General features: G+C 41.5%; 1 protein-coding gene across 1 annotated transcript in view; it reads right to left on the reverse strand.

The window, feature by feature from the left end:
• The window catches only part of pitpnm3 (PITPNM family member 3), a 131,753-nt gene that overhangs the window by 9,639 nt on the left and 109,475 nt on the right, over positions 1-12,639 (reverse strand). The window contains exons 11-12 of the mRNA XM_080460449.1: positions 1,742-1,939; positions 287-435 (exon numbers count right to left, since the gene is read on the reverse strand). Coding sequence (XP_080316575.1) covers positions 287-435; positions 1,742-1,939 — 347 coding nt within the window. The remainder of the gene's footprint in view (positions 1-286; positions 436-1,741; positions 1,940-12,639) is intronic.

Genomic DNA, 12,639 nt, shown 5'->3' on the forward strand with positions numbered 1-12,639 from the left:
ATCAAGCCCAAGCCTGTAAACAAGACACTCAAAGAGTGCAATTCTCTGTTACTTTCAGTTATTGAAGCTCTCACATTGAAAAACATTTTGTTCCCTACAACTTGCTTTCTTGTGTTGTGAATTTACATTCGGCTCAGGCATCGGGTGAAGTAGGTACACTAATCACACACAAGGAGCAATTCACACATCTGAATACAAAACACGTGGATGCTAATTTAATCAGCGTTTTGTGTTTGTGTGCTATTCAATGTGGAGGAAGCGGAGCGTTTCTGAAAGGCTCTCCTACCTGTCGGAGGACAAAAGCTGCTACATCAGTGGACTCCCAGTAGGAGGCGTGGAAAAGGTGCGGCAGGGCCACGGTGGGAAACGCTGTCAGCACATCGGGGCAGTAAAGAGCGTAGTCCAGCCTCTTGGAGCCCCACCAGCTGCTTGAAACTGAAACACATGATGAACAGTCGAAACTTTTACACCGGCTCATTTTTCTCCAGTTTATTTGACAATCGACTCAAAGTGTAGGTCAGTCTACAATAATAATAATAATAAAACATTAAACACCCAAAAGTGTCCCAAAGTTGTTCTAACAACTTCATTCTCGTTACTTTTTGGTTTTAATAATGAATTACCTGATGCTACCAGACCTCATATGAATGCTGCTTCTACAACTGAGACGTGGAGTTTGTACCTGATCAAGTTTGTCATTTCGTTCCTAAATCCACAACTGTTAGGGTAAGGTCATATGCAGCAAGCAGATTGAGTGCTATGAAGAGCACAGGCTCTTACAGATGTCTTTTAAAAAGGATCTGTAAAATTGACTATTAAAACAATTACTTAGATTTACTTCTAGGAGTTATGTATAGTCATCTGAAAATAATAAAAGAATAAACAATGGTGAGCACAAAAAGGATCAAACATATATTTCAAAGAATGATTTAATGTGAAGTCCTCAGAAATCAGCAAACTTATTACTATATACATGTTGGCTCATCTGTAGTTGGTGTTTTTAGATCTGTCTACTGTTGTTTATTTGTTTTAAAATGCACATAGTTTAAGACATATTGTTGGCTATTTAATTTCTTTTGTGTCTTCAAAACTTTAAAATTTCTTCCTTCTAGTTTCTGGGATTTTATTTCAATTTCTCCAATTTTCAGGTTTACAATGCACCACTACACAAGTGATGGATTAGTTACATTACACAGCTTTCATACAACTATTTAATTAGGAGGGAAAAAACACATAACTTTTATAATAATCCACAGTAGAAAACCCCCCAAATATGATCAGTAGTTCAAGATACAAACAGTAGAAACCCTAAAAATCCAAATGTTGGTATTTCCAACTTCTTTTGCTTCCGACTGTGTTGCAACAGTTTGCTTTAGTTCTGCTTTCACACAGAATATGATTTGTAAGTGATAAACATAAGTCCAGACAACAATGGGAATTATATGCATCAACCTTCAAGGCTTAAAACATGTTGACTGCTGCAGAAAAGTGATTCTCTATCCCTCTTACAGTTTCCACAACCTTTAACAGCAATTTAGTAGTTTTTGAACACTTGACTGTGATAGTGTTCCTTTCTCTAAACTGATTACATTTGAATAAACTTGAAAAAATTGGCTGTTTTAGGACTTTTCCCCCCTCAGGAAACGTAAAACATAAAGCTGTGAAAACTCATCAAGTCAAATTTATCTGCGGGAGATGAACGTGAGAAATGACGGCTTGGCCTTTTCCTCCGCCCACATACTGTTAGCGATGGTGTTTCCCAGTCTGCCCATGGAGGAATTCGACATTTCACTGTCCACACTGGTCACGCTGGCTCTGCGGCCCCCCTCGTCCGCTCTGCACCCTTCAGGCTTCCCCTCGGTGGGCGGCTGTGACGATGGAGCTCCTTGAGGCTGCTCGCCAACCAGAAACACATCTGGCTGACTCTGGATGCTCTCTCCTGAGGAACCAGGAAGAGAAGGGAAAAGACGAGGACAAATGGAGAGAGAAGAAGAAGAAGATCACACATCAAATGGTGGGACCAAATGTTTGAATCAATGCTGTAATTCCGCCTAATAAGCTTCTTTCTGTTTATCGACTTGCAAGCATGAGAACCAAGTTCTACTCCAGTGACATCCACAGGGCTGCACCAACGCTGCTCTTCATGGGACTGAATCAATTTATTGGTTTTGTATTTGGTATCGGCTTTGAAGGTCTGAGAGACAGTTTCCCACTTGGATTCCAACAAGTGGAATAATTCATGATTGTGGTTTTCTCTCTCCCACTAGCACACGTCTTTTTCCTCTTTGTTCCTGGATAATACTGTATAATAGGGAAATGAGAGTTTTCCCTGAGGAACGAGATCCAGACTTCATGGATCTACTTGTTATTCTCTGTGGGAAGCATATTTCATCAATAATTCAGTCATTGGAAAGGCAAGTATCTCCCTGCTCAGTTCAATAGCACATTAGTCTGAAGCCTCACAGCACATCTTGAGTACAAAAGGCGACTTGCGCTGAATGTAATTTGGCTTCTGCCTCAGTGTTGTCTAACATAGCTGAACAGGATGCAGAAGAACAAAGACAGTTCCCCCCCCCCCACCCCCACCAACAATATTCTTCTCTGCTACCTGCTGCTCTATGAAATGAAAATCAAAATGCTTTTTCATTCAAGCTCAGGAAAAGTGCTCATTATTCTGTTATCTGGCTCCAGTGTTTTTCTCTGGACGCATTATAAAACCGAATGAGCCTGAATGAGCGTTTACTCCACATATTCCCTTCAGCGTGTGCTCCAGATAAAAGGCCGACTTTAGCGGTGACCTTTAAGACTCTACCAAAACCTCGGAAATGCATGTAATCTATACATCTGTATGTTTGTCACAAACGTGTGGAGATTCAATGCACAGGAGACCCCACTCCTGCGTAATGTTGTTTGCTTGCTCTCATTTGCTGTAATGCGCATCACTCCAGCGGTGGGTGATGGAGTGGTGGGTGGAGGGAGCTGAAGAGGGGAGCAGAGGCAGAATTAATACATGCTTGTCTGTGAAATGGGACTCATGTGTTTAGGGTGCATGTGTGCAAACGTCGAGCTTCCAGATCGAGAAACAAGCACCAGCCTGCTTTAAAAATAAGTGAATCATATGACCCGGAATAACTGGCGCGGGTCATGAAGCAGCCGGTTATTGGGAGGCTCTCTGCCGACTGCTGGAACGGTTACAGATGAGCTGTCAGCCGCAGCCACATGTTGCGTGTTTGGTGTGTGAGGGATCAGCCGCTGCAGCAGAATACAGATGAACCGTCACTCTGCCGGGCGCGAGGAAGAATCAGCTGTGGTTAATAAATCCCCACAGTGAAGGCGAAGAACAATTAACATTGAGACTGCAATGAGATGGAGATGATGACGGTATCTGACACATACTCTGTACACATCAAGGTTGTCAGGCTGGATATCAGCTTTTATAATGCCATGGGTCTGTTTGTCAGTCAGAGGGCAGAGGATGCATTTTTGTATATAAATTAAATAGTATAGAAATAGATTGCTTGCCTGGTTTAACTAGTTCTTGCTCAGGATGAAAAAGAAAATGCAGCTGATTAATGTTGCGTTTTCTATCCCGAAACAAACAACTCAGCACTTTGTCTTTTCTGTGCACTGGGATCACATCGGATCCGATCAAGATCAATGTTTTCATGGAGAAAATATAAACTATTTATTGAAAGTCTGTGAAAACTAAATTCTCAAAGATTAAAAAAGGTGTGTCCAAATGTTTTCATTGTGAAGTCTCACTAAAGGAAAAGTGTTATTAAAGGAGCAGTGTGTGTTTATTTATGTAATAGTGCATCACTTAATAATGCATTATTAAGCACATGTGCTGAACTTTGTGAAACAGCTTAAGGAGTTGGGAGCCGGGAGTTGCCCAAAAATCAAAAGTTAAAGCCAGCCCACAAACAATAGGAGTACTAGAATATAGTACTCATACAATACCCTTGTTATCCATCCATCCATTTTCTCCCGCTTATATGTTTCCAGGTCGCGGGGGTGTCAGTCTGTGCACCGTCACCCAGATCACATTGCAACGATTAAGAACATTCCTGCAGGTGGTGATCCCACAGGAAGTTACATATATTATTTTCAGCCTTCACACTGATCCAAATACTTTCCAACTATTATTAGATTAAACCAGCCTGAGCAGCTCTATCGAGACAGTAACGTGAAGCAGGAACATGAATGAACAAAGAAGCAACAACAAAAGAAAAACATGATTTTGAAAGTTCAACGAATGATGGTAGAAAACAAGTGACATCAGTAACATATCTCATTGATGAGGAGTGGAAATGTGTGTGTGTGTGTGTGTGTGTGTGTGTGTGTGTGTGTGTGTGTGTGTGTGTGTGTGTGTGTGTGTGTGTGTGTGTGTGTGTGTGTGTGTGTGTGTGGTTTGTCCACTGGGTGTGGTAGGAACTGTTGTGGGGGAACCTGAAGCGAGGCCCCAGCGAACCACCCCAGAGAGCCACGCCCCATCCCAGAAAGCACCAGATGGAGAATGCAGAGAGGAATCTCCCCCCAGGCAAGAGGAGCCCACAGGAGAAGGATAAAGGGCACAGGGCCCCAGGCCCCGACCCAAGCCGCCAAGCCGAGACCGGCCGGAGCAGGGCCCCCCGGAGCCCGCCGCACCCCCGGGAGCCGGCGCCCCCATTACCCCCCCCCCCCAACCCGGCAGGGCAGAGAAGGCCCCAGCCGCCACGCCATGGACCAGCCCCCCCTTCCCCCCCCAGACCAGGAAGAGCGAAGGCTCGGCCGGGCCCGGTCGGAGGACAGTCAACTCTCCCCCCCAGGAGAATCATCATCCACCACCCACACTCCCGCCCCATGAATCCCCCCCCGATCTTGATAGACACACCCACCCACCCACCCACCCACCAACACACACACACACACACACACACACATACACACACGGGGGGAGGGTAAAGCCTCCTGCCCCCCAGGCCGCCAGCCAGGCCCCCCAGGCCACTTACAGATCCCATCCTCCAATAATCCAACTGTGAATGGGGAGGGAGAACTGCACACCAGCCCCCCCGCAAGCGTCATGCCTGAGCGAGCACGCCCCACGAATTCCAGCCGTACTCACCCGGGACGGGGTGAGACCACAGCGCGTGGTGCTGGGGGGAGCCCCATCTCCCGCCTCCCCCACCCTGTGGAGTGTTGGATGCATGTAGGGGTGTGTCTTTGTGTTTTGAAGAGGTCGATGCAATGTGTGTGTCTTAAAATTGGGGGGTAGCGGGGCCCGGGCGTTCTACCGCTGCTAAGCGGCAGAACCCCGAAAGCGGCTTACCCCCTCAAGACCCTGCGTGACTAGGTGTGGTTAAAATTGTGGGTGGTGCAATCATGTCATAATCTCAGTTTTCTACAGCAGCTTGCATATTTACATGTATCCGTAAAAATATATTTAAAAAATAGTATTTACAATATAACATGAAATTGAAGGCCTGCGGTGAACGTCCACGACTGTGTAATTTAATGTCGTGTTTAGTTTAATTTTATTTTGCAAGAGTGCACTTTATCACAGTGTTATTTACCTTATAGTATGTTTACGTTATTTGCACATTGGCAAATTTGCGCATATTATAAAAATTGAAATATGTTCAGAAAGGTTCTTTGGCCTAAATTGTCTTTTATATTTTCTGTTGGGGCTGTTTTACATTGGGAAAAGGTGCACTGCTCAGAAACGTGCAAAATTAAACAAAAAACCCCACAAAGAATCGTGATAAAATCGTGATAGTGATTTTCTTCCACACTTATAGGCACCGTGTGCATATTTTTTTATTAGATTGTGTTTTTATCTGCTTTTTGTGCAATACATCCACCCCCATACTCTGTACATGTCCACACTTATAGGCACCGTGTGCATATTCTCCTATTATATTGTATTTTTGCCTGTTTTTTTGTGCAATACATCGACCCCCATATTCTGTACATGTTCACACTTATAGGCACCGTGTGCATATTTTTCTATTATATTGTATTTTTAGCTGCTTTTTTTTAGTTCCTGCTATATGTGCTTCTTTCTCTGTACTATCCTGCTGTACCACTGCAAATTTCTCCACATGCGAGATAAATAAAGGGATATCTCTTATCTTATTCTCCAAAAATCGTGATGGGATATTTTATATCACATCACATACGACAGTATTTACTGCCTCTCAGCGTGAAGTAACCACAAACCATCCCATAATGAAAGCAAAGTGCTTCTCTGCAATAAGGCAGTTTCAGTGAGAACGCGATGGGGCAATAGAATCAGAATGACCAATACATGGGGTCTTACTTAGTCTGTGAATGTCTACAAAGACCTGCCAATGTCTGAGGATTCACCTCCACGTTAGGCAAGAGTGGCTCAGAGGATTTTACTCTTCTGTTAGTGAATGTGTTATTTGGTCCTTTGTGTAGTTTGACAGGCTCGGTCTTGGCTGTCTGCACTGCAGTGGTCCACTGTTGTTATAAACACAACACACAGGGCCTGGGTAGGACTTAACCTGACGAGCAAAGGTAAGACTGTCAGTCTGCAATGAAACCAGAGAGCTACACATTTACAGATCCCAGCCAGGAAACACACACATAATACAGGAATGCCAATCCAAACATGGCTGGCACACCCAAACTCTATTATGCATTTACAAATCTGATTACACATATACAGATAACACACACACACACACACACACACACACACACACACACACACACACACACACACACACACACACACACACACACACACACACACACTCCATAAAATACAGGATATGTCTGCATGACAGCAAAGTATGAAAGTATGGTGAAGTGAGCCTCCAACAGGAAATCATATGCTCTGACACTTAAAAGGTAAATTGCAATCAATGAGGAATATATTTACATATTTACATAGTTATTTTGCTAAACGTGTGACAGAGTAAAGTAGGTTTCTTAACTATATAATGAAAAATGTTTTCAAAGAAATGTACTTACAGAGGGCATAATATATTCATAGTTGATCAAAGAGACACTTATTATCAGACTCCTACAGATAAAACTAATCGTTTGAGGGCGAGTACGATGCTGACGTAGCCCCTGGTTTTTAATGACTTCAACTCCCGTGACAGAGAGTATTCACACGATTTAAATAAATAGAGTCAGGAGTGTGCATAAGGTTGGATCTCCTGCACAAGAGGATGGGGGCTGCAGGAGTCAGCAGCTGAAGGAGCTGGATGGAGCTCCTGCAGTCATGAAGCGGGTGACAGATGTTGTCTGTGATGAATCTTAGCTTTGCAAAGATCCTCTTCTTATCTGCCTCCTTGATGGCCTCCAGGGACAGAGCTGGCCTTTTTAAACAGTAGTTTTTTAATCACCATGCGGGGGGATTAATCACACTCTGCAGTAAAAATAGTGGGGATACATAAACCCGCCCACACCCTTCTTATCGTACTAAACTTAATATAATAGAGAAGCATAGAAAACTTGCTGCAGTGTGGTGCCATAGGAGCAAGCTTGGATTGAACACAACTGGATCAGGGGAAGTAGAGCAAATCAAAGGAAAAACTAGAGTCAGACCTTGTAATGTCTCCTGAAGTGACAGAAACATCAACATGTTCTGTGACACTGAGTTGTACACAGTGAAAATGAAAGTTTTGTGGATTGCTCAAGCAAAACCCCAGTAGATGAAAGCACCGGATTACACTGTGACATTTATGTGCTTACAAATAATCCACTCTCCTCGTCAGTCTGTGTGGTGCTAAACAGACAGTGAATATCAAAATTTCAAGACGTTCTATTACCCAAAATGTGGGTCAATCTAAAGGTATTGCCTTTGCATAATACTGCTTGCAGCGACGTCAGTAATTTCTACTTTCTAGAAGGAGGCACATTCACACACTTTGCATGCCTCCAGACAGTCACACACTCAGCAATCTGTTATCATTAATGAGCCCTGGCCTGAAACCTCTCGGAGGAGTCTTATTTTCTCTCAGTCGCTGGAACATTTGCACGGCTCTGTCTTTCTATCACAGCACAATGAGCAAAGGGAGGCGCAGAGAAGCAGAGAGAGAGAGAGCGACAGAGCGAGGGGAGGCAGAGGACGGCATCAAAGCAAAAGACAAGACTCTATGGCGCCGAAGACAGACACGTTAAGAGGAGGAAAAGAGCGAGACCGTGCAGACAACAGGGTCTGTAAATATTAGAAAGGTAAAGGAGGAGTTGCAGTCTTCAGTAGATGCATCTTCTGCTTGTGGGAGAAGAATCGCAAGGATGTGGTTCTCCTTCGCCTCCTCTGCTTCATCATTTTTAATGCAGAGAGGATAAAACTCAACTCCCCTACAAGTGAATGAATAAAACACCATAACATCTCATACCACTGCAATTCAATCTGAACTCAAACTCACAGGAAAAACAAACATTTAGATCTATCTATCTATCTATCTATCTATCTATCTATCTATCTATCTATCTATCTATCTATCTATCTATCTATCATTTGTTGTAGGGATTATGGGATGGAATCATTCACCATAAGAGTGAAAATTACAGTAAATCTGCACCTCTAATATTTTTCTATGGTCCTGCATTTTATTCTGTATATATTATATCATTGTTACATTACATTTCACTGAAGTTGCAATTGTGAAGCTTTCAGTTTTCATAAAATGCATCCTTTTTGCAATTTATTTATTCATCTTTTATCTGACATCCTTTCATTTTTACCCACCCTGTCCTCGTCGCCAACAAATAGCAGCCTACAAACATATTTATAAAATATGCATCAATATATTCTCGACCTGAAACCACTGCTCACCCACCCTGCAGAAACAGATCCGACTTGTGTTTACAGCTGCTCTGTGTGCGATTGTGTATGTATGTTGACTGCATGTGAGATAATATATGCACTTTTAATCATATGTAGATATTGGAAAATATGTGCACACTCATAAGTATGCACAGTGATTGTGCACAGATTTGATGCTGAAGTCCTGACTGTTCAATCCTCATTGTTATTAACATTATCATTCTCAATATTACTACTAATATCTACAAGGATAAAATTAGTGTTGTCATTGAAATTGCTGACTTACTAGTGCTGCACATGATTCATTCTTGTTTTTAGCATTGTAAGTTTTAATATTAAGTCTTTTTTAACAGATGCCATCCTCATTAACATCCTGGTACTGTAACCGTACAGAAACATGACCGTTCATACTAACATACAGAAACTGTCACGGCAACATGCAGCCCACCTACCCTGTTTCCTTCTATGTATTAATTACATGTCAATCTGTCATTTCCCCAATAACAAACGGGATAAAAATGCAATAAAAAGTCAACAATTTGGGCAAAAAAAACCCGAAAATTGTGAAAAACTCTAGATGGAGAATAAGAAAATACAGACCACATACCAATCATATTAGATTACCAGTTTGGGGAGAAAGAGATTTCAGCAGGCAGCAGGGAAGAGTCACACAGCTGATCACAGCTGTAAAACGACGTCAAAATGATGGAGGATGATTGCACTGTGGCCTTGAAATGTCTTCCTAAAATAAAGCAACAGAGTTTTAACTGAGCACATTCCTCTCAGGTGATCGTCTCGCTCCCGCTCACTAGTATTTTTATCAGTGAATAATCTCATCAAGACTAAAAGAGAAACACACTCCCTTCTTTACATTAAAACACAATTAGCTGCGTAATCAATACCGATAAAATTACTATAAATCATGTGCTCTTGCTCTCTTAGATGATGATTTTTCCCTCTGGAACTGAAGCTGGAAATCTATAAGAGCTCATTGTCTCCATATGAGCAGCATTCATCATAATAAAAGAGCCACTCCTGACGGGTGTTGATGTCAAACTCATACCCACTGGAGCCTAATTTGATTGGCTCCCCATGCCTTCATAACAACGGATTACCATATTACAAAGCAGGAAGCGGCTGATGTGTCTTCTCTGCGTCTTCTCTCTTTGCGACTGTCTCTGCACCTGTCTGCGGTTTTCAATTTAACACATAATTTAACAGTACGCAACTCGATCAATACGACAGTGATGCAGACCCATAATTATAATCTGCTGGAACTGCAAGCCAATGCCGCGTGTGTGTGTGTGTGTGTGTGTGTGTGTGTGTGTGTGTGTGTGTGTGTGTGTGTGTGTGTGTGTGTGTGTGTGTGTGTGTGTGTGTGTGTGTGTGTGTAGTGTTCTCTGGTGTGTGTCTGCCGGTTGTGTCTGCCGGTTGTGTCTGCCAGAACTTTCATACAAAGGAAATCACATGTAGTTCAATGTTAAAGCTGATGAAGACTAATATGTCAAACATTTACAGATTAGTAAAATAATCTGTTTATAGAGTGAACCCCTTTCTCTCGTGGCGGTTCAGTCCTCGTGTCAAAGTGTGTGTGTGTGTGTGTGTGTGTGTGTTGATGAATGGGTTTGATCATACATGTTGACAGCACCAAATAGGCATAGTACACTATTCAAAAAAAAAAAAAAAAGAAAGTTAATTTACTATTATCAAACAATTCAGATCTCTTCCAGACGTTTTCCCCTTAGGGTTAGGGTTAGGGTTAGTTTTATCAATTCCCACCCCTAGTATCTGCCTGTTAATTCTCCTTTTTAAAAATATATATATATAAAAAAAAAAAAAATTGATAAGAGAATGGATAAAGAATTGAATCGTTAAACAGAATCAAAAATGGAATTGGAAAAATCTTATCAATTCCCATTTCTAGTCCAGACAGGATGTTCATGCAATGTCCAGGAAAGACGTACAAAAAAACATTCACTCTGATTCCTTGAAAACGTCTTAAAGATGTCATCTGGACCTTGTTTTGCTCAGGCGGGCGTGTGATTGTTGTTCGAGAGTGTCAGTCTTTCACTCTGCCAAAATATTTTTCATATACACTGAGGATTTTTCTGAGTGCAATGGAAATGCTCAAATTTACAAAGAATTTAAAAGAAATAAAAATCAAATGATCACAAATTGATCTTGTATATTTAACCTTTTATTGGGTGGTTTTATAAAATCTATAAATGCAGATGGCATCTAACTTGAATTACCCTAGATACATAAATAAATCTATAATTAAATGACTGTCAAGTCAACTGCAGCTCTCAGTAACCAACGTCTTTTTTAGGGAAACATCTATTATTTACTGTGAATAATATGAGAATGATTTCCTCCCTTTAAACTGATTCTCTGTTTTGTGAGTATCTTTTAGCATAATTACTGTTTTGAGGCATTAAACAGTAGAAGGAACAAACCTGTTTTCATTCTGCTTCTTTTCTTCTTTTTTTTTGGATCAAAGTCTTTTTTAATTTTTAGATAAGATTGCAAAAGAACCACACTGAATAGCAACCGTTACAGAGGGGAACGCCCCTGACCAAGAAAACAAAACAGGGTTACAGAATAATATTGGGAGCTGCCATATTTTCTACATAGGATATGAACGGTTGCCAAGTTTCAAAAAGTGTCCTGGTGCAGCCTCTAATGGTATATCTGATTTTCTCTAGGTGGACAAGGCACATGACCTCTGTTATCCATTGGGCATATACTGGTGGCATTGTGTCCTTCCATTTAGACAGAATCAGCCTTCTGGCCATAAGTGAACAAAAAGCCATCCTATTGGCTTGATGCCTACTACAAGATGCATTGACTGGGGCAACTCCAAACAGCGCAACTAGTGGAGAGAGGCCAATTGTTGTGCCACATATTCTTGAAAAGGTCTTAAAGGTGGATTACCAGAAACTATGAAGTTCAGGGCAGGACCAGAACATCCGTAATAATGTAGCAGGGGCCTGCTTACACCAATCATATGATGGGTCAAGATCAGTTTTAATCTTAGCCAATTTCTCTTTTGACCAGTGTAGGTGAATGCACAACTTTAAACTGGATTACCGTATGATGAAGACATATGGAAGAGGAATAAATCCTCTGAATAATCTTATTCCAGATTGCGTCTGTAAAGGTTTCCCCCAGGTCTTCTTCTCATTTGACCCTCAGGCCATTCAAGCAAGAGGTATTATGTGAAGTGAGCAAGTTATAAATTTTGCCTATTGTTTGTGCCATATCCATTTTGCATTTGAAAATTAAATCTAGCAGAGAGGCTGAGGGAGAGCAAGCAAACAATCTGACTTGGATGATACAAAGCTTCTCAGCTGTAAATACCAATAAAAATTAGTGTTGCTTAAATTTTTTGGACTGTTGTTCGAAAGATGGTAACAGACCGTCAATATTAAGATCTGACAGTCTGCATATTCCTGTATTTAACCAGGTAACGAAACCTTTATCTATTAAAGATGGGACAAACATCATCTGAATTGATTCCATATCTTGACCGAGTGGACTACAATAGGATTTGAGGTCAAAGCTGAAATGGCCTGACTAAATGGAAGTTTAGAACAAAGTAAGGTCTTAAAGGAGGAAGAGGTAATGGATGTTGCTTCTAAAATTGTCCAAATGGGACTTGAGGTGTCATTCTTCATCCAAGACAGCAAAGCCCTGATATTAGCTGCCCAGTAATAATATACAACATTTGGAAAATCCATAACTCTCCGAGGTTTCTGCAAAATATTTTTCTTTATCCTGGGCTGTTTTCTATTCCATATAAAGGAAGAAATTTGATTACTTAGATTTGCGAAAAAGGATTTAGTTAGAAA

This window comes from Lipophrys pholis, assembly GCF_963383615.2.
Source record: "Lipophrys pholis genome assembly, chromosome: 3".
Classification (NCBI taxonomy): Eukaryota; Metazoa; Chordata; class Actinopteri; order Blenniiformes; family Blenniidae; genus Lipophrys; species Lipophrys pholis.